The sequence below is a fragment of the Actinia tenebrosa genome, unplaced genomic scaffold (assembly GCF_029948245.1).
Source record: "Actinia tenebrosa isolate PJP-AT-01 unplaced genomic scaffold, QUT_ActTen_1.0 PGA_scaffold11__36_contigs__length_13525064, whole genome shotgun sequence".
Taxonomy (NCBI): Eukaryota; Metazoa; Cnidaria; class Anthozoa; order Actiniaria; family Actiniidae; genus Actinia; species Actinia tenebrosa.
Genome location: NW_028292571.1, coordinates 4,942,354 through 4,965,151, shown reverse-complemented (window position 1 = coordinate 4,965,151; position 22,798 = coordinate 4,942,354). Strand labels below are relative to the sequence as shown.

General features: G+C 38.6%; 1 protein-coding gene across 2 annotated transcripts in view; it reads right to left on the bottom strand.

Moving 5' to 3' along the window:
* Positions 1 to 22,798, bottom strand: part of LOC116307805 (uncharacterized) — a 48,585-nt gene continuing 25,787 nt past the window's right edge. The window contains exons 21-43 of one of the 2 annotated variants that reach the window (XM_031718125.2): positions 22,659 to 22,774; positions 21,484 to 21,536; positions 20,832 to 20,953; positions 19,557 to 19,856; positions 18,745 to 19,050; positions 17,949 to 18,260; positions 17,085 to 17,396; positions 15,905 to 16,216; positions 14,851 to 15,165; positions 13,913 to 14,142; positions 13,602 to 13,677; positions 12,335 to 12,646; positions 11,585 to 11,932; positions 10,218 to 10,577; positions 9,549 to 9,842; positions 8,047 to 8,349; positions 7,430 to 7,911; positions 6,394 to 6,488; positions 5,810 to 5,966; positions 5,450 to 5,516; positions 4,255 to 4,532; positions 3,038 to 3,212; positions 1 to 2,335 (exon numbers count right to left, since the gene is read on the bottom strand). In XM_031718125.2, the coding sequence (XP_031573985.2) occupies positions 2,100 to 2,335; positions 3,038 to 3,212; positions 4,255 to 4,532; positions 5,450 to 5,516; positions 5,810 to 5,966; positions 6,394 to 6,488; positions 7,430 to 7,911; positions 8,047 to 8,349; positions 9,549 to 9,842; positions 10,218 to 10,577; positions 11,585 to 11,932; positions 12,335 to 12,646; positions 13,602 to 13,677; positions 13,913 to 14,142; positions 14,851 to 15,165; positions 15,905 to 16,216; positions 17,085 to 17,396; positions 17,949 to 18,260; positions 18,745 to 19,050; positions 19,557 to 19,856; positions 20,832 to 20,953; positions 21,484 to 21,536; positions 22,659 to 22,774 (5,561 nt within the window). In that variant the 3' untranslated portion in view covers positions 1 to 2,099. The remainder of the gene's footprint in view (positions 2,336 to 3,037; positions 3,213 to 4,254; positions 4,533 to 5,449; positions 5,517 to 5,809; positions 5,967 to 6,393; positions 6,489 to 7,429; positions 7,912 to 8,046; positions 8,350 to 9,548; positions 9,843 to 10,217; positions 10,578 to 11,584; positions 11,933 to 12,334; positions 12,647 to 13,601; positions 13,678 to 13,912; positions 14,143 to 14,850; positions 15,166 to 15,904; positions 16,217 to 17,084; positions 17,397 to 17,948; positions 18,261 to 18,744; positions 19,051 to 19,556; positions 19,857 to 20,831; positions 20,954 to 21,483; positions 21,537 to 22,658; positions 22,775 to 22,798) is intronic. The other variant, XM_089027416.1, reaches the window with a different exon arrangement.

Below are 22,798 nucleotides of genomic sequence, written 5' to 3'. Positions count from 1 at the left end.
AACAGTGAATATTCTTTATTTGTTAACTGTGCTACTAGTGAGCTCATTATTTGTGTCTTGAATATTCAAATGAGGAAATTCTGGATGATGTATGTTTGTACAAATCGGTGTATAAAAGCGCAGGAAGATTTTTAAAAAAATTCGCGCTCAAAAAGCGCATTGTGGTAGAAGAAAAATAATAATAATTGGAATTTAACCTAGATATTAAATGTGAAATGGTTGATCTGAGGCCAATAGGAATTGTGAGCGGTTCATGATGGCCGTCCTGTGGTGTTAATCAAGGACTTACATCCCAATGACAATAGTGGCTTCGCCTCTACGGGGAGTAGCCACAAAAAGAATTAACCATAGTGGTCAATTTGGATTACAAAGGAATTTTGGTAAATAACATAGGTCCAATATGGCGGTTTACAACTATTTCGATAAAGGTTGAAGAAAAGAAAAACAGCGATAGGTTAAAAGCGATAGGATATAGGTCATCTCATGTCCAAGAATAGCTAGAATGACTGGTGTTTTGTTATTATCATTCTCGTCAAGAACAAAGAGATTAATGTTATCATTTGAGACACTCCGATTATTTGTGTTTAGCATATGCCAACATTTCCTTTTTATTCAACTGCCAATCACTGATTACCATTTGCCGTTTGTCTCCTCAAATCTTTATGAAATAGCTGTATGTTGTTTCACATACAACACGTGATTGAAGAATTGCATACTTGCGTGAAGCAAGAGTACTAATTGTAGGATCGACCAAATGCAATGTTACATGTTATACTCAAACGAATAATATTTGTTATATTTAACGAAAGCTTTATCGAATTTTCAAAACTTCAAAACGGGCTTCAGGTCAAAAACTATTGTTCCAACAATCATTGGCATTTTGTGAATTCGATAAACACAATGCATTATGGTATAGCTTGGGTACAAACAACACCATATAAGGCGTGATGAACGAAATATACTTGTACTATTAAACCGATACTTTTCTCAGAAAAAAGCTATGGCTAAACCGCTTTAAAAGCGAAAATTATTTTGTTGAAATTTTTCAAAGATTGCTGGCAGGATCATTAGCCCCTTTCGGTACTAACATATCACGTAAAAAAAAAAAATACACAATAACTAATAAATAATAAAAGCATTCAGCAAGATATAAATAGTCTACCCTAATGTCAAGCTATTATTCATATTTATAATTTTGATCCAAAATGCTGAAAGTTTTTAAACAGCAAAATGCAAACAGTTTATTCGTAAAATAGCACCAATGAAAACAATAAAAACAAGAGAAACTAATATGTTAAGTGCTACTTAGTTTTTGTGCTAATTCACGGATATATGGATTGCACTTTGAGATATGGTGCCGCTGCTTTAAAACTATGGATTTTTCTACAGCCATGCAGGACAAGGGTGTGGTCTACGTGAGGTATAGGCTCTTAAATGTAGTACAGTAACCATAGTGCAATGGGCAAATCAGTTGATTACTATACCTAGAATACACCTAATAGAGTGAAGTCACTAAACCCGTGAAATAGATGTTAGACTAAAGCTCATGTCAAACGTCGCACTTCACATGAGCCGAACCTAATTGAAAAAAGGGATAACGAGGCGGTCTTCTTTGATGTAGTTTTATATACATTAATAAACTGATATTCATTGGTTTTTTTGTGTGTGTGTGTGTGTGTGACTATTTGGCTATTTCACGTTGACTAGTATTCAAAAGCCTTCACTCTTTAATAGAGTTAGCTCTAGCAGTAAGGTCACCCTATCGTCAAATTCGAAAGGCCTAGCAAAAAAAAAAAAAAAAAAGAACAACAACAACAACAACAGCAAAAACGAAACAAGAGTTAGCCCTAACAACATCACTCTAGTGCTAGTAAAAAAACTTTTGTTTTCTATTTTCTGTTCAGGGTTCCTACCTTATGACAGACCGTTCATGTGAAGGTAGGATGACCCTGGTGATAGCAACAAGTTTTTAGTTTTCTTACTTTAGGGTAGACCCAAAACGAGGGTAACGCTAGCAAAGTCATGCGAACGCCCTGTTAGTGCGTAAGTACGTATTGCTAAGTCTCGGCACAAGTATTTTGAAGAAAATGTGATTTACGTTAGCGTGAAGGAAAGAATTTCTTATCTTTCAGTTGTTCGATCGGCAAATGTCCTTTGCCTTGTTGGAAAGAGTCATTATCCTTTAAGTTTTTTCGACGAAGAAAAGCCCTCAGCTCAGCCTTGTGTTTCTCTCGGAGGTTAATCAGTTTGATTTCCAGATTTTTCAAGAAATTTAAGGTAAATTCGCTCATTTCACGCACCATAATTTCCTTGTAGCTTTTCGCTGCTGAATCTGCTGCAAAAGGAGAAGAAAAAAGGTTGATTACACACGAAGTCATATGTTTAAAGAGCTAGACACCAGATTGAATAGGAATAGGTCTCTTCAACTTTAGCGTAATGTTTTCCCATTTCAGACCACTTGTGAATATAATATTCTTTGTTCGAGTTGCATACATATTTATGTGTCTTCTCATGTGTAAAATTTAAATAAAGAAATGATACTCTAGAGAATGATAAGTAGTCAATAATGGGAAAATATTACGCCAAACTAAAGAGGTAAATTTGTAAGTTAGTTTAGCAGAGGGAGGAAAACCCGAAGAAAGACTCTCAAGGCACAGGAGAGAACTTGAGCCGGAACGTGGGACGAATCTGAGACTACTGCTAAATGAAGAATTAGCAGCGACACAATCTCTCCCACGGCGGGCATGTCACCGCACGTACAAAATGGGATATTTTAGGGACATATATAGGGGATCCAGTAAAGGTCCAGGTGGAATAGACCTAATCCACTGCTTTCCCATTTCAGACCACGTGTCATTCCCTTGAGTATCATTATTTTGTTTAACAGTTGCACACGAGAAGACACATGAATATGGATACAACTCATGATCAAACAAAGAATCAAGAGAGTAACACACTGTCTGAAAGGAGCAAAACATTACGCTCAATTGGATTAGTTCTCCACGCCTTCCGAGTAGCAAAAGCTTTCGTTAAATACCTGCTAATTTGTTTTTCTTTCTCTTTCTAATTTGATAAAATATTTCCCAAATCACCCCAGGGATAGCGAGGATTGCAAGAGCAATGAGACTGTACTGAAGAAATCCTTTGAAGACCGAGGACTCTGGATCGAACAGACCAGTCGTTATTTCTACCATTTCGTTGACCTCTTCTTCCTATGTAAAGGGAAAACAATTTGCCATTATTAATATTATTAGCTGATATTTTCTTTGCTTGGATTCCAAAAGATTTGGTTATTTCTTGAAACGAGATTCTAAACCTTTAAAATAATCTTCAAATTCTCTTCTTTACCTCAGCTGCATTGATTTGTGGTAGTTTGTGACAAAAAGTTTCTTCAAAAATGCAAAAACTTAGTTGGTTTTTATATGGCTGTAGAGACTTAGACTTTCACTGAAGTACAAAAGTATATATTAGCTACAAACCGTTTTTTGTTCACCAAAGATTAATTATTTTTTCATTTACTGTTTTCATTATTTCGCTTTTGCTAGTTTAATTTTCTTTCTTTGTAATGTAAATATTATGGATGTGAGCCCCCATGTTAAGCTTTACAGCTTTTGGGGCAAATGTTTAGTCAAATATGTTTAAATAAAATAATAATAATAATAATAATCTTTAACGCATTATTATTATTAGCGAAAAAAGCTTAAGAAAGATTAAACACCTTGGGAAAAAAGGTTTAGAGCTATATCAAATAATACACCTCTTTACCAGCGTGGCGGGATTAGGGGGATTTAGGGAGATGCCACAAGGCACCAGTGACTCTTCTTTCTAGTAAGGAATTAGTAGATCAGTCAGTATAAACATATTATTGCTAAAAAGGTACATCTCCTTGATTTTGCGACCCCCTTACTCAACATCCTAGATTCTTGCAAACTTGTATACCATATCAGGCAATGTTTATAAAAAGCAACCCGTTTCTAAGACCATTCCTTTTCTAAGGACCGCATTTTAAGTACATTTGAAAAGGGATCCAACCCGACCCCTAATCAAAGGGTGTACTGCGGTTTTCGATAATCTGCGAACTCAGAAATTACAACTGCTTGTTGTGAAATTGGTTCACACTGCCGCCAGTCAAGAATATAATTTCTGCGTTAAGCTTGCAACTATCGAGTTTGCAGGATATTGAAAGCCGCAGTAAAGAGTCTCACGAAGCGAACCCTGTGACAACGCAATAGTTTTATTTCTCGAGTAACTTACCTGTACCACTTTAATAAACTTAGCAATATGAGCGGACATTTCTGCTCTATGTCCACTCATCCAGTTACGCGAACATTGATATAATCTGGTTGAACGGCCAGCCAAAACGACTCCAAATGTCGAAGCGAAGTCATAAACTTTGTGGATGCGAATAAGACCACCGGATTTCAAGAACTGTTCTCTCTTTGTTCCTGCTTCATAAGCATCCATTAGCATCCCAGTTACTTTCCTGTCCACTAATGCTTGGAGGACTTCTTCGAATGAGGTATAGTTGGCCTCTGTGGGTTGATAACAGTAGCATCACATGTAAATAAGAACATTCCTTAAGTTACAATAATGTCGAGGACCGAATCGGAGTAAACAGATAGTGCACTCGCCTCTCCTCTATTAAGTTCTCAGGTTTGAACTCAGGTATCATATGTGGATAGATAACGATTATCACATGTTAAGAGGTTGATATCGTTTTTATCTACGAGTTTCCATATCATAGTCAAAAAAGAGCAATATTATACGGAAGAATATCAGGCCCTTAACAATGTAATAATTAAGTCAAATAGTTCCTTGTTTGTTGTTGTTACATTCATAATAATTTGTCTTATCAACCATTAATTCAATAAATATGATCTGAGCTTTTGGCCTACTCTGCCATCCTCAGGGAAATGAAAAACGTTACAATTGACAAAGAAAAACGCGATCAAATCATGGCATATGTGAGCGCGCATTAAATTAAACAAAATCGCGCGCGCTTAGGGAAAAAAATATGCCATATGCCTTGGATTGATCGCGTTTTTCTTTGTCAATTGTAACGTTTTTCATTTCCCTGAGGATGGCGGAGTAAGCCGAAAGCTCTGATCATATTATGAAATTTATGGTTGATAAAACAAACTATTATGGATGTAATTATTTGTTAGTTACACATTCAGGGATCGATAAAATAACACAGTTTACTGCTTCCAGTTTACCGTGAAGTGATATGGTTTTGTTTAGGGCTTTATCAAGCTGATATCGATAAGATAAATCGCCAAGCATTTTGGTAGTCAAAAATGTTTTCAACACATCGTGCTTCAAACCAAAAAAAAACTCATGTATAATACATTTTGGTAGTGCTAGTAAAATGACGCAATCATGTGAAAGTTCTATCAATGGCATTCGGGGAAACTTTTATGAACAGTTACTGTTGAGTCAAGATACTCACCTGTGTTGACTTTCGCGTTTCTACGTACAGCAAATCTGTACTCTGGGGTGTCGGCTATCGTTGCCACCTTCAAGAAAGAAACCAAGATCAGAATAGAGAATCATCAACACACATCTTTACAATAATAGAGCGTATTCTCGCAATCTGATTGGCTGACAGCTATGATCAATAGGAGGACAGACACATAGAATAAGGAAGGTCTCGCGCACGGAGCCAGCGTGCGCATGAAACCGTTCTTTTAAACTGCGCAGAACCACAAGCGCAGCGACTCCCGGTTATATTTAAACTCCAAAGAAAGGGGGGAGGGGGTGTACGAGGACGACAAGCCACGCAATCTACCCTTGTGTCATGCGTAATTACCTTTGAGCCATAAAGCTGCGTACTGGACTGATAGACGATAGTAGTAAAGGCAGTAGTGATGGAGCCGCTAAGGATGCCGTATACAACGAGACCAGTAAGAACCCATATAACAGCAAATACTTTGGAGTGAGTCGCTGCTGGAACTTTATCACCGTATCTGATAAAATAACGCGCAATATTCAGAATATTGCATGGCATGAAGCAAGGGGCAGGGCAGGGCAGGGATGGTGTACAGTTGAAGCAGCTATAGAGGGGAAAACCATGAAATCCCGTCACTATAGATATCTGACAAGAATAGTATTCAGTGACAAGAATCGGACACCTATAACAGCAAATGCTTTGAAGTGATTCGCTCCATGATCTAATGATGCTCAGGGCAGGGAAGGTACAGTGTATACGATTGAAGCAGCTATCGATATCTTGATACGCTTATTACCAGCACCTTTCGTAGTTATGTTTTGTCACTTGATTAAAACAAGTATCAAAATGTAATAGGGGGGACAAAGAATTCTGGTCACGAACTTTAAATTTCATATACTGTACATGATGAGAGATGATAAATAGATTTGCAAAGTTATACTAACCCAAGTGTTGTCATAGAGATGAAAGCCCACCACCAACCGTTGCCAACTCCTCTAAGATAGCTATGAGGAAACTGCTCCTCGTTATAAGCTGTGTCCTGAAGAAAAAATGCCGAGAGAAAGAACATTTTAATGAGTACGGTAAACTAGGAAGGTAATTTTACTAGAGTGTATACCATATATCCGTGAAATAGTACTAATTAGTACCAAATAGCATCAATGAAACAATTGAAAACAAAAGAAATAGATGTGTTTAGTGCTTTTTTTTTTTTGTGCATTTTTTGTGCATTATTTTTTTGGTGTATTTTTTTCATGGATATATGGATTGCACTCTAACTGATGGCACAACAAAATCTATTTGTTTTTGAAAATGTTTTTATTTTGCTATTATATATTTATATAGGTCAATATTTATACAGGAACATCCAGTTTAGCAAGGCTGGTTTATATGGTGTCCTGAGATAATATACATAACAGGGATGTTCATAGGTATTGACATTGTGTGCTGTGGTAATGTGCCAACCAATAGTCCCCTTCACAGTTTCCTGCACCTTCTTGAAAGGTAGCCGAGCCTTTGTATAGAAGCGAGACGAACGGTGAGCTTGCAATGATAGAGACGTGAATAATTGTCCAAGGGTCTCTATCATTACAAGCTCGCCGTTCATCTCGCTTCGATGCAAAGGTTCGGCTACCTTTCAAGATGGCGCAGGGAACTGTGAAGGGGACTATTTAGTTTTTGTTGGATTGTCCTAGAGGTTCAAATCTGGTTGGCAATTCAAATAACAATCGCTCAAAACAAATCACGTTATCGTAAGCCCAAATCCAGCTACATAGCGAATCCAATATTTTAGATTTGGATGGGTCAGGCCACTCGTTGGTTTGAGGATTTTTTTCTCCGGTGTCTACGGTTTTACTCGCTCCGCAAAACCCAACACGCTAAATTCCAATTCCATCTGCGAGTTAGCCGTGCCCTGACTTTATCAGCCCTGAGGCCGTTTCAGGGTCGCTTAGGGGGAAAAATGAGATCAGAAAGACATACCAGGAACCAGATAACTATTCCAGCCAAGAGTGCCATCATGAGAGTAATCAGAATGTATGGCCAAGTGTCTATGATCGAGCTGACTACAGCTTTTAAAGGACTTTCTGTCTCCGGCTCCTTGAGAAGAAACGCAAACCCAGGTGACTCAACCAGTGGAATGTAGCGATAGATGCCCTGGTAACGATCTTGCCATTTCCACCCGTAAACAGGAAAACTGAGGTCATTAGTGTCATCGATCAATGCTTGGACGTCTAGCTCGTTGTGTTGAAATGCTGACATGTTTCTTCCGTTTTGGACAAAGTCAACGAACGATGCACCGTGTGCTTGACATGTTTGACAGCAATCTACTGTTAGGTTGTTGAGGATTTCTGGGATCATGCCTGACATGTTGATCGTCTTCAGATCCGCGGAGATGGATACGCTGTTGTATGGCGAAAAAATGCGGTAGTTGGTGGTGACTCTCTTGAAGCAACGGCACGTATCTAGAAAGAAACAAATTAAGTCAACAGTAGTTTCTTTTCTCCTTCATCTACAAGTTTTGCTGCTGCGACCTAGTACTCACGACATGTACTGATCACAACTCTGCAAACAGTTGCAGCTGTTCGGAGGACACTTACCTCCCCACACTACCCCAGAAGGTCCATTACCACCACGTGTGAAGCCGGATATTTCAACCTGGTAATGAGCGTAGTTCAAGAGACCTCCGATAACTGTCTCTACGGTGTCCTTCCTGACAGTGTAGTTATACCACGGTGCATCTTCTATAATTTCCTCCCCCTCGGACAACACCTTCCATGAAACTCGGTAACCAAGTAATTTGTCAATAACCGTATCGTCCTCGATTGGCTTCCATTCTACAGTTAGTGTGGTTGGAGTTGTAAAATTGAACGTTGTCACGTTGATTGGCTTGCTTCGGGGACCTGAAAATAATTTCAACCAAGTATTGGTCAGCTGATTAGTCATGAATACGGGCCAGAGTTTTTTTACAGGAATGAAAGCAGGTGTAACCAAACGTTTTTCGTACAAGCTTTATGGAATGATGATATAATGATGATATACAGGGAATTCGAGGTACTCCCCGCTATTGTATCAGATCACACCAAGTAAATAATTAACGATTGTTATAAAGCTACGAAATTTTTCGACATAACGAACACTCTCATTGGTTCAAAGATGACCACGTGACACTAGCTAAATCTAAATGTATCCCCTTCGGGAAATAAGAAACTTATTTCCCGGTCAAGAAATAAGTTGCACGTGACAAGAATGGTGAAAATAAACAAGTGCACGTGATCAGAACGTGAAAAAAGAGTGGCGTGATATTTTGCACCAATCACAAACAACAGAGCGGGAGCAGGTATTTTGCTGGAATTTTAAAATGGAACTCAAAGCAAAAAATAAATAAAATAAAACAAAAAATGCCCCGCAATGCACTGAAATGCCAACTCGACCCACTGAGCCACCGAGGTGAATAATTGTTTTAATATAATTTTAGACTTGACAATCAGAGAAATCTCGTCGCTCTGGAAAACTCGTCGCTCGAGCAGTGATTATCGTCTCAGAACCACTTGTCGCTCGACCAATCACAGCTCGTGAAATTCTGTATTCAAGTTTAAAATTATACTAATGACCATCAACACGATTTTCGTTGTTACATTGTATATCTGATATAAGCCTAACGAATACTAAGTAACAGGTCTAGATCGTCTAGGTCTTGGTCTAGATCGGGTCAGAGGTTGTTTCAGGATTCGTTCTGTGAGTTAGTCGTGCCTCTGACTTAAATCAGCCCAGAGGTTGTTTCCTGGTTTGATTTGTGAGTTAGCCATGCCCTGACTTAGATCAGTGCAGAGGTTGTTTCAGGGTCTGATTTGTGAGTTAGCCATGCCCTGACCTAGATCAGCCCAGAGGTTGTTTCAGAGTTTGATTTGTAAGTTAGCCATGCCCTGACTTAGCAGCCGCAGAGGTTGCTTCAGGGTTTGATTTGTGAGTTGGCCGTTTCCAGACTTAGGTCAGCCCAGAGGTTGTTTCAGGGTTTGATTTGTGAGTTAGCCATGCCCTGACTTAGATCAGTCCAGAGGTTGTTTCAGGGTTTGATAAAATGATATTAAAAATCCCTTACCCATTTTGTCGGGCTGCGCAAGATCAAAGGAGGCATTCCCGTCCCCTATCCTCGTAAAAGCCATAAGTTCAACAGTATAGTTAGCATCACTGTTCATGTTCTCTATATCGTAGTACCGTTCCGAAGCCGTAAAGTTAACAATCACGGAAGGCTTGTTTGGCAACTCTTTGTAGATCAGTCGGTAGCCCAGTATGATTCCGTTACGGCAGTGCCGCTGTACATCTTTCCATTGAATACGAAGTGATGACGGTTTTGGTATATCAAAAGTAATATAATGAGGGGGGAGACAAGGAACTGCAGATAAAGAAAAAAACAAAAAAGTTATAAATATAACTTGTGACCCCTGGGGCAAAGCAACATAAGATCAACGTTTATGACCCTCCACCCTTTTTCTAGGTATCGAGAGCCCCAGTGATTAAAAGTGCCCAAGTGCCAAAAAGACAGACCATTTCAAAGATAGGCAGCATAATGCTTCGGTCTGATTCATCATTAGCAGGAGCCCCCAGAGACGGACCCTGATTTGCCGGCAGGTGTATGGGGTTGCGGTGAGGGGTTGGGGTTAAGCGGCTCAAACTCTGAAGCTTTTATGGAGTTTTCGTTTAATACAATTTTATGGAATTACGTCCGAACCGTCTATAACCTCCAATGGTCTGATGACTTCGTACTTACTGTCTTCATCCGTCGACAGAATCGTTTCGTTCGTTCGTGGACCGACTTTAATCGTATTTGCCGCCACTTGAAGCGAGTAATTTGTCCATATTTGAAGTCCCGTCAAATTGAACCTGTACTCGGGAGCACTAGACAGTGATCGTCTCAACCTTCGTGCAGAAGCTTTTGGAACTCGAATCTGGTCTTCGTTCAAGGTGATGTTGCGTTCCACCACCAGTGGCCAATCAGCCAGCCAGTAGTAGATAACAAACGAACGTATTATTCCATGTCTGTAGTCAGGAGGAACGTTGTTCCATTCTAGTAGTATACTGGTGGAGCTGGAGTTTCGGATTGTCAGGTTAGCCACTGTCTTTGATGGAGCTGAAAAAATTGAATAGTTAACATCTATTTCAAAAAAACTTTGTCGGTTCGAGATCTGAGATGGGCGATCTGAGACTGAAAGGAATATTTGTTCTTGAAGGTCATGTTTCGTATTCCAATGTAAAAGGAAACTAGGTTGTTCGGCTGTGATATATTACAATTACAGTTATATATTACAATATTATAATATGATAAATTACATAGCATTATATATTACAATATAATTACAATTTGAAGCGTGCTACTCGGTCTTAGATTTCAGACGTCATATCTACTACCGACAACGTTTTAAAAATAGACGAAGATCGTTTGAGCGAATTAGGGAATTATGATGAGGGTGCTTTTTAATCTCGTCTTGAATTTCAGTGGGGATTCAAGGCATGGCCAAGCTGTATAGGGCAAGAGATAAGAGATTTTTTTTACTACATAAGAAAATATCGTGAAATTATTATTCTTGATATTTAAACGTAGGTCATCTTATAATTATTAGGAACTTGAGAAAATAAAAACATGGTGAATTACCATCAAGCGGCAAAAGATAACAATTTTCAAACTCGATTCTAGTTTCAAGTGATTTCCTGTCTCGTGCGAAATGTTCATCGGTTGAATCACAAGCATGGGAGTAGCAGATACAGGGGTGATTTTATGACTTCAGCTCCATGGGTTCCATAGAGAACCCCTAACCCTTCTGTGAATATCTGTAAAGCCAATCATTTTCTTTAGACTCAGAAAAATAGAATTGGAACCGCCCCGATCGCACCAGCTTTCTCTGCGTGGCGGCCATTTTGAAAGTCGTACTTTTTTTTAAATTCCTGGCTAGGCCCCTGCACATGTATGGTGGTCAGTGTTTGACTATCACATGAACAGATAGTGAGATTCAAAGACTCATATCAGCCGATTGAAGCCTTTCATTTTCTAAAATATACATTGACTTGTGGGTATCTACAAACAGTTGACTTTCTCGTTACAGAAAAAATATGATATTTTACTGTTGTTATATTTCTTACCATCTTCAGCGGTTTTGACATACACCACAGGGCTGAGCGGACCTTCCTTTATAGTATATCCATATAACTGAACACCATATTCAGTAAACTTCTTCAGGCCCGTTATCGTTTGGGAGTGTTCGTCTATCGCGATTTCCCTGCGGCGTCGGCGAGCCAGATTACTGGGCCTGTATTTCAGGATTGTGGTATAATTCGAGGATGTGTTAACCAAGGCCCTTTCGAATATCTTGATGTAATACCATCGAATTACTCCATTTTGCTCGAACCTAGGGATGTCAAACCAGTTTATTTGAACGGATGTTGAGCTTGCATTCTGTGCCGTGATGTTTGGTGGAGGCTGCGATGGCGCTAGAATGGTGAAGTCAAAGCAAAAGTATTAGAGATTAATTTGAAAAGAGTGTAATTGGAAGTCGAGTCCTTGTGTGACAAATATGAATGATTTATAAAATAGGAAGGAAGGAAGGAAGGAAGGAAGGAAGGACGCAAGGAATAATAAAAAAAGCAAGCAAGCAAACCGATCAAATGACAAAGAAAGGAGGGCAGGAAGGAAGGAAGAAAGGAAGGAAGGAAGGAAGGAAGGAAGGAAGGACGCAAGGAATAATAAAAAAAGCAAGCAAGCAAACCGATCAAATGACAAAGAAAGGAGGGCAGGAAGAAAGTAGGACAGGAATGAAGGAAGGAAGGACGCAAGGAATAATAAAAAGAGCAAGCAAGCAAACCGATCAAACGAGGAAGGAAGGAAGACCTTACCAGCCTCTTTGGTTTGGCAATACATGATCTCGCTTTTGTTGCCAGCACCATATAGATTAAATGCTGCTACACGAATCTCATAGTTCGTGAATTCCTCTAATGACTGCAGAATTTGCTGGGTCGAATTGTTTCCCGTAACTTTTATGACTGTTTCAGTATTATTCGTTCCTGATATTCTATAGTACACATTGTAGCCAAGCACGCGGCCGTCCGGATCTGGATTACTGTTGTTACACTCACGCCATTGCAGAGAACAGTTTCTTTCAGTGCTGTCGTACAGTTGTGTGACGTTACCCGGGATTCCATCTGGTGCTGAGGAAGCAAAATTATATTCATTTAAATATAACAACAAACTTTTAGAGTTAATCTGAGATTATGGATTCCACATTTCGATAATTAGTACCCTGTATCAGGAATTAGAAATCCCACTTCTTGAACTGATTTCGGGGCCCGTATCTGGGATACCTGATTCCACATCTTGGATTCTGTACCCCGTATCTGGGATACCTGATTCCACATCTTGGATTCTGTACCCCGTATCTGGATACTGAATTCCACATTTTGGATTCTGTACCCCGTATCTGGGATACCTGATTCCACATCTTGGATTCTGTACCCTGTATCTGGGATACCCGATTCCACATCTTGGATTCTGTACCCCGTATCTGGGATACCTGATTCCACATCTTGGATTCTGTACCCCGTATCTGGGATACTGGATTCCACATTTTGGATTCCGTACCCCGTATCTGGGATATCTGATTCCACATTTTGGATTCTGTACCCCGTATCTGGGATACCTGATTCCACATTTTGGATTCTGTACCCCGTATCTGGGATACCCGATTCCACATTTTGGATTCTGTACCCCGTATCTGGGATATCTGATTCCACATTTTGGATTCTGTACCCCGTATCTGGGATACCTGATTCCACATTTTGGATTCTGTACCCCGTATCTGGGATATCTGATTCCACATTTTGGATTCTGTACCCCGTATCTGGGATATCTGATTCCACATTTTGGATTCTGTACCCCGTATCTGGGATACCCGATTCCACGTTGTACACCGTATCTGGGATACTGGATTTCGGATCTCGGATTTTTCGTTTAAACCCAATTATATAGCTCCAAAAGGTACCTTAACACGTGCAGCCAAATATACCATTGCGAGACGCAAATAAAAAAACATTGTGAATTACGCGATATATATTTTTTCATTATTTGTTCTACAGGACAGTCAGTTACTTTAGATGGTAGACTTACGCGGCAACCATTTGGAATCCGTAAAGACGTAGGTGCAATTAGTTTTAATTCCTGGACCAACTGTTACAGCAGCGACCTGTGGAATAACAATGTGTGGTCAGAACGATAAGCAATAGAACTGGCAAAATTTGGACTTCTGCTTGGGTGTGCAAAAATGTCATATTCCCCTAGCCCTTATCGTATGGTTTCGCAAAGCCCTCAAATTGGACAGCTGGCCGCGCTACTAATGAAATACGCCCTATCATATTTGCCAAACTCGCACACCCTAGATAATCAATCAAAGCAATAAGAAGTATGATATTGTTAACTACCTGTAAACAGTAAAGGGTAAACAGTTGCAAACCACCAATTTCGAGCGTTTTGGTCTTCAAAGAAACGCTTGCGTTTTGCGTTGTGTCTTCACTGGCATTCCATACTCGGTAGCTCACCAAGTAACCTCGAAGAATACCAGGAGGTTCTCGGGGGAGATCGTCCCATTCGACCTTCAAACTGTATGCGCTTGTGTTGCGTCCACGAACATTTAGTGGCGCTTCTCTTGGAACTGAAACATTGAAACGCGATCGACAAGATTAGCCTATATATATATGTATGTAAAACAAAACAAAAAACAAAAACAAACAAAAACAAACAAACAAACAAACAAAAACAAACAAAACAAAAACAAAAAAAAAACACACAAAAACAACAACAAAAAAAAACAAAAACAAAAACAAAAAACAAACAAACAAGAGTAAAAGGAAATATGGGAATGAAAAGAAAAAAGGATATAAGGGAAGTTACGTTTATAATTAGAGGGGTGGTGAAAGGAGGGCTGAGGCTTCAGAGAGGAGGAACTTTTTGGATGGTCAAACCTTTTTTTTTTTTTGTTTGACGAAAGCTGTTTCCTTGCAGAGCCACTATGAGGTAAGCGAGGCAGTTGCTTTTTCAGTTACCTCAAAACTATGGAAATCACATTTCCGCTTTCCCTGCAAATATTCTCGAATCCCCCTAGTTGCTCCTGCCTTTGCTGCTCGTTTACATTGGTAAAAAATTTGGTTTGGCTATGGCCCGCCTGCCTTGTTGAATTAATAGAAGGGTCATGAATTTCTTACTAAAAAAATTACTACAAACCCTCCAGTCCTTTCCCCTCTAATAAAAAAAACCTAAATATGGCACACACACAAAAATAGAGATAAGAATAATAATTATGAAATGGTAATGGAAGTCAAAATATAAATCAAAAGAAAAAATTGAAATGAAATCAACTCACCTCCTTCACCTGTCTTGCACTCAACTGGTTCGTAGCTAAAGTTACCCTCCTTGATTGTCACTGCCTTTGCTTTCATAGAATATGAACTATACTCTTCCAGATCAGTCAGGTTCCAGCAAAACACCGGCGGGGTGCTTACGGTATCCTCAGTCAAACTTTTGCTGTACCACCAGGATTGATTGAGGACCTGATAGAAGATCTTGTACTCTCGCACGATGCCTTGCCTGAGGATAAGAGGTATCTCATCCCAGCATACCTCGATGACTGATGAAGTCTTCATCTTGCATCGAAGGTTAGGAGGGGGGATAAGTGGCTCTGTACGAAAATAGGAAGCAATCGAAGGTTAGAAAAAGTGGAAGCAATCGAAGTTTAGGAAAAATGGCAAGCAATCGAAGGTTAGGAGGGGAAGTGAGTGACTCTGTACAAAAATGGCAAGCAGTCGAAGGTTGGGTGGGGGGATTGAGTGACTGTACAAAAATGGCAAGCAATCAAAGGTTGGGTGGGGGCAGGAGTGACTCTGTACAAAAATGGCAAGCAAACCATGAACAGATAATAAAGGATAGAAAACTGAATTTATGTATTCTTTACTTTTTTATTAAAGGATCCTTGTATATATCTTTAACTTAGTAGCATAAATGAACTTATAAATACAAAGAAGAAACAATTATATAGGGGGGTGGTGTGGCGGAACAGAATTTGCATCTCGCTTGACATTCCACTCCCCCCTCCCCTCCCACTTTGGCCATGTGAAGTTCGACCATCATTGACCTTCGTCTTTGCCGTGTCTTAGCGTTGATCAGCCCAGATGTCTCCCGTTTCGATAATTTTTGTTTTTGTTGTCGAAGGTACAAAAAAGAACCAAGATTGGCCGAGCTCTAGTTTCAGCGTTTTTCCTTGAATGATGTTTATTCTTTCACCATTCAATGGCGCGGCGAGTGTGGTGGCAGGCGTGCTTATTTGAAATGAAATCTCCGGCCAAACCTACAGGATGTCTTCACTTAACCAATTTAGTCCAATATAATTCATATCATTTCTAAAGTCTAAAAATACTCACGGTCCTCTTCGGTCAAACATTGCAACGGCTCACTTTTGTTGCTGACAGCCCTCGAGTTGAATCCCGATACGGTAATGTTATACATGTGGAAAGGTTTGAGATCCTTAAAAGTGGCGTTCAAATCCGACGCGCAAGTGACTTGGAATCCAGTAAAATTATTTGCAATGTCTGTCGAATTCACATTTTCAATAACGGCCTCGTATCCCAAGATGATACCATTAGCCAGGTTTGCAGGAATACCTGACCACGAAAACTTGCAGCTTACGTTGCTCTTTTCCATTATGGCTAGATTTTGTGGGACGCCATCGGGAGCTGGGAAAATAACCGTAAAAAGATTTTAGAAGTGCAAAACATCTTGCCAAAAATCCCACAGTCTTCGTCGGTAAAATATTAGATGAGAAGTCTATACGTGTGCTCGAAAGGTGGTTGTAAACCCTTGGGAGTTTGTTTTCGTTTAGAATAATAGATAGTTTGGGTTGCCTGTGTTGGTGTCATATCTTGGAACAAACGAGGTTTCGGTCAGGAAAGAAAAAGGGATAACAGGGATAAAAGAGAGGGTCTTTTTTTGTATCGCCCGAATATTCTATTATACTTCTAAATATGTAAATGATCTACTTCAACGATGTGGCGGCCATCTTGAATCACAAGACATTATGGGTCGTCCAGGGGGCAAATAGACCTAGCTTTGTTACAATAGTGGCGTAGATTTACATTTACGGTTCACAACAAGACAAATTGCCAAGAGATGAATTGAAAAAAAAAAATGGACAGTTCCACGACTGAGGAAACTTCTCAAATATCGTGTGGTCGTGATTTCAGAATATTTGATTTGTTTTCCCTTTGTAATGCCTTGCGATTCAAGATGGCCGCCTTATCAGTCCATTGTTTTGTTAGTTGGCACATTTACAAGACATCGTAAACAGGAATATTTTCTATTGTTTTATCTACAGCGAATCGTGTTCTACTGAACGTGTATAATTGTTAATTTATCGAATCGAATGGGTATGATTATGAAATGAACAGAAGATTTATTGCGTTATTTGAATAAATTTGATTATTTTAAATCGCTCGTATCGCGTCACAAATACTCATTCTCGCCGCCCAATTCATATATTGGACCGACAACATTTTTAAAAAGTGGGTGTATTACATGTGACAAAAAAAGGCAGCAGTTACTTACCACTCTCCCAAGTCATGCATTCCGTTGCATGAAGACCAGTTTCATTACCAAGACCTTTTATTGTATAAGCAGCTATGGTAATGTTATACTTGGTGAATATTTCCAGGCTTAACAGTTCCGTTGTATTACTCAAGGCTCCAGTGACTAACACAAACTTCAGTTCGGCGCTAGGGTCGTCTTGTTTGAGGTAGGTGATATTATAGCCTAAGATAAGTCCATTTTGGAGGGCAACAGGAACCTGGCCCCATTGAACAAGACAGCTGGTTTGGCTGTTTCCTCTTACTCGAACGTTTGAAGGAGGTGCGCCGGGCACTAGATAAATAAAATAAGATATTTTACATTATTATTATATTATTATATTATTATATTATTATATTATACAGCTGGTTGGGCTGCTGTTATTAGCTTGAATGTTTGAACGAGATGCGCCTGGTACTAAACGATCTATAAGATAATATACATCTAGTCTCCCTCGCAGCCGTTTTTAATCTCGCTCCATTCGCCTACGGTCCACTTCTCTCCCCGCAAACGGCTATTTTCTTTCTTTCTTTCTTTCTTTCTTTCTTTCTTTCTTTGTTTCTTTGTTTCTTTCTATCTTTCTTTGATTCTTTGTTTCTTTCTTTCCTTCTTTCTTTCTTTCTTCCCTTCTTTCTTTCTTTCTTTTTCTTTCTTTCTTTCTTTCTTTCTTTCTTTCTTGCCTTACTTCCATCTTTCATTCCTTATTTCATGCCTTCCTTCCTCCCTCCTTCTTTCCATTTTCCTTTTTATTATTTCTTTCTTTCTTGGCACCCCAAAACCCAAAACCTCTATTAAAGTACCATCTATACAAGTGCGGAATAATAAATCAAACCATGACGTCCATACCTGTTCCCTCAGTATAGCAGTAAACAGGCGTACTGTAAGGACTAAGACCTTTTTGGTTAGCAGCTGCTACAACCACTTCGTATATACTGTACAAATCGAGTTCTTTAAGAAGTTTACTTGTATTGCAAACTCCGATTTCACTATAAATAGTCTTGTTCTCATTGCGTTTAGAGTAGACTACACGGTATGACGTCAGGTTGCCGTTTGTCGTTTCGGGAGGGGGAGGGAGCCAGGTTATGAGGCAAGTACTTATCGGATCATGCGGTTTAGTTCCATTCAGTGACGTAACATTAATAGGTGGAGACATCGGGGCTGAAAGAAACAGATGGGGAAAACAAGTTAACGAATGGGATGTTAGACACTGTTTAGCCAATAAAATTCCACAATGTTCGTATAGAAATAATTAATGTGATTCTCAATCCCGTCTTTGGCAATGTGTCTGTAATACTCTAGTTTCGATTTCTCTGTTGTACAGGGTTAGCCTTGATTTTGTATGGAATTATTAAATAAATAAATAAATAACTTTATTTAAGTGTGTAGTCGTTCAAGCGCTTTCGCTCTGATTTGGACACTTTTCACTCGCACACACTATCATTATATTCAAAGTCCTATGTACACAACGCTCAACTCACATTTTTGAATATTCATGTGTTCCAGTGGAGGCCCGTGGAATTCCAAAATGTGTGTATTGTTGAGGTTGTGCATTCTTTTCTTTACCGTTGGTATTTGTGAATATTCTCACGCTAAAACGAGGCTAACCCTGTATAAATGAGCCTGTCATCGATTATATATTTACATTTTCCTGTAGTGCTAGTTGTCTTCAATTCAGTGAAAGGCCCTAATCCAATGGTAAAAGCCGCAATTTGAACTTGGTATTCAGTTTCTGATGGCAAGCCACAGAGCTCGTGCAAATATATGGTCTTATTAAAATAATACACAACCAATGTCTCATTTTGGAAGTCATTTTCGTTTGTTCGATTGTACTTTATTTGAAAGCCTCGAATGCGTCCAGGGACTGGTGCCTGCGGATCTTGCCACTGTAACTTGATACATGTGGAATTCAGGGGCATCGCTTCAAAGTTAAGTGGCGCCGTTTCTGGAACTGAAGTTATAAAAATAGAAAGGAAAGAATGTTAAAAACGAGGGACAACAATTAACAAAACTATATCATTTTATAAGAAGGAATAATGAAGTCGAATCAATGTAGGTGAAATCCCTGCAGTGACTACTTTAGCAAAATATAATTTGCAAAGTTTATGAAGAATTCAACGCTGATTCAAAATAAGGAAAGAAAATGGGGTGTCCCAAACTCTTTTTCGAGATATTTAATTTTAACAAGTTTATTTTCTCTTGATCTTAAATATTACCTTCTTATTAAATTATTAAATATTACCAAGCTTCGCACAAATCAAATCATCACTCGAAAGCTAAAAAAGCTGTCACATTGTGTGACCACGTCTTACAATAGTTTCCCCAAAGTGACCTTACCAAAAAAAAAAAAAAAATTAAAAAGCCCAGTAAGACCGCTATTAAGCGGCCAACCACGGGGAATCGTCAATTTTTGTCACATTTCAAAATATTGAAACAAATATCAAGTTAAATAAGTACCTCTTTCTCCAGTCCAAATTATAGTTTTCAACGTTCTATACGTCCCTCCGAGATAATGCAACTGCAACGTAACATTGTACGGCATGTAGCTGGTAAGATTTTCGAAACTCCATTGAGTAACGTATCTTTCTTGCGTGATGTTCTTTATTAATGAAGGGTCATTCATGGGATAATACAAGAGAGTGTATCCTTGGTAGATACCAGACCACTGTTCATCTTCACCACCAGGCACTTCCAATGAAACGTTGATGCTGTAAGCGCTGGTGTTATAGCCACTTATTGTCATGACCTTGTTCGACACTGAAAATATACATGTAATTTAATAAAAGGAACTTATAAGACAGTCGAAACTTTCCAGATTTGAAGTCAGTATTAAATTTCAATTCGGAAAATCGAAGTTATAAAAAAAAGTTTAAATCGTTTTCCAAAAGTAGGCTGTCACCTTAATATGTTTTTGTGTTATGGTTAAATTTTGCATTTCTGTATGTATTGATCAAGATAAATAACAAAAGCTAGTTACATATGTATGTATTTATAGACATCTAGAGGGTAACATTTAGTGTTACCCTCCTTTATTGTAAATAATACACCATTGTAAAAAAACTGTTATAAAACCTCTCGCGTTATGACTGGAATCAAGAGAATATGAACTAAGAGAAGGAATCCCCGTGCCCCATCATGTGCACACTTTGATGCTATTTTTAGAATCATAGTGCTATTTTTAACTCGTTACCATGCCCGCTTGAAAATCATGCTTTCCTTTAATGCCTCGTTTTGGGACACGAAAAGCGCCATATTTCGTTTCGTCCACGACAAAAACACAGGCTTTGTTTACTGCAAGACTGGAAGCCGTCTACCCTCAAGAAATCACACAATCAGGTTCTTCGCTCAAAATATCTTAAGCTAAAAATAGCATCAAACTGTGCACATGATGGTTACAAGGCTATATAGGTAGGATTCGTTCTCTTAGTTCATATTCTCTTGTTGGAATTTTAAGTAAAATAGCTATTCTACTACAACTCACTTCGGGCGTCATTAATAAAGTTTATTCGACACACATTTCGAGGATTCACCGGACTTCCCTTCGAGCTCCCAAACTCAACACGTGTTCAACCCAACCACAGGGAATCCAATATCACAATTCGCAAAGTAATTTGAAATCTAAATTATTCTCTCTCCTCCCCTCGCCTCGTACTGGAAGACCTATCGCTAATTTGACGAATAAAATAGCTGAACACGTTATATACATTTAATATAAATGTTACACAAACATACCGCCAGTTTGGGAGTGGCCAATTATATTGTTCTTTAAGCCACCGTTGTACAATGAAATCGTTGTGTCACCGTCATTGAAGTCGACGCCAATGGTAATATTGCAGGTTAGAAAGGATGGTCCACTGAAAAATGATATGACGCAAAGAAAAAAATAAAAATAAAAAATTAGGAAAGCAATCCACTCTAGTAAATGAGAAATTAATGGATCGTGAATGCGAGGCAACATGAAAATACAAAAACAAAAGAAATCGCACTTTTTCTCGATGGAATTTATGGCATTCCTTTTGTCATTCCATGTTAGCCTTGTATTCAAGACAATTTTAAAAGAAGGGTGCATTTATTCCTTCTGGCAGATAGCCCCGAGTGAATATTAACCAGTGTGTAATCAAGTTCACTACGATGTTTATCGGGTGCGACCCACGTGACTCAAAAAGTCTCGAGACATAAACAACAAGAAAAGGCCCCATTTTGGTTGATATAACAAGAGACATATATATTTGGTACTAGCTTTTAAAAATATTTCGTTTGGCATTTTTTTGTATGAAAATAAATTCGAAGAGTTTCCCAAAATTGATCGAGGAAGGATATTCAGTCGTCATACTTTACGCTCTTCTATTAAGTATATTCATTTTTCAAAAGCAAAATGCCTTACCCGCAATGAAACGAGATATCATTTGCAGTTATTCCAGGGAAATCAGTCTTTGCCTGAAATATTAAAGATAAAGGAATGTGAAATGAGCTGAGATTGATTGATGAAAGGCAATGAGTTCATCCATTCAACTATCTATCCCTCCATTCCCCCACTCTCCATTATCCATTAATCCATCCTTCTATTTTTTTGCTTTCTTTCTTTCTTTCTCCCTTCCTTCCTTCCTTCCTTCCTCCCTTCCTTCCTTCCTCCCTTCCTCCCTTCCTCCCTCCCTCCCTCCCTCCCTTCATTCCTTCCTTCCTTTTTTCCTTCCTCTCCTATTCGCTCATTCGCTCACACTCTTACTACTGATGATGGCAATTGTATTGCCGAAACATATCTAGTTAAAACGTCTTAACGAATTGTCTTTGAAAATTGTCTTTATTCGTATTTATTCATCAATCCATTTCTTTATTCTACTGCGGTTTACCAGACTTATTTCAATTTACAGTCAAAACGGCTCAAGCTAATCCTCCTAGGTGCCATTAATGGTTTCATTTTTCAAATATTTAAATCTGTTATTCTTTTTGAGAATACGAAATGGTAACCGATTCAAAACTCGAATTTTGACTGGATTATGGTGTTCCTTATATGGAATTATCCAATCAGAATTCGAATTTTTAATCGGTTATTATTTTAAAACCGGAGTCTTGTACCCCATTCACACCTAAACGTGTTTAGTTAAACTATGTTTTCATTAGGAAAAAAATTGAGGAACTAGAAACCTACAATATAATGAAACTTTCTAAAATATTGTCAGAGCAAGACAAAGGATAGTTTACATGCATTATTTCACCAAATATTGTGTAGTGTTCGTAGATAGTTTTCCAAACCTGTTTAGTTAAACCACTTTTAAACATGTTTAAGCCTTGGTGTGAATGGGGTATTGGTATTCTCAGAAAGAATAATAAATATCAATAAATAAATATCAATAAATAAATATCAACAAATAAATATCAATAAATAATTATCAATAAATAATTATCAATAAATAAATATCAATAAATAAATATCAATAAATAAATATCAATAAATAAATATCAATAAATAAATATCAAGTGATGAAAGCATTAATGGAACCTGGGGGGGGGGGGGGGGTAAGATTGAACCGTTTTGACTGTAACGATACTCTTACATACCCATGATATGACGCCGTCTTTGAACGTATTAAAACGATTTGACTCAAAATTACTATAATCACTCCAAAGCTTATCCTTGAATTCCATATACATAAACACACGAAACCCTGGTGGTCCTGGGGGGAAATCGCATGAAATTA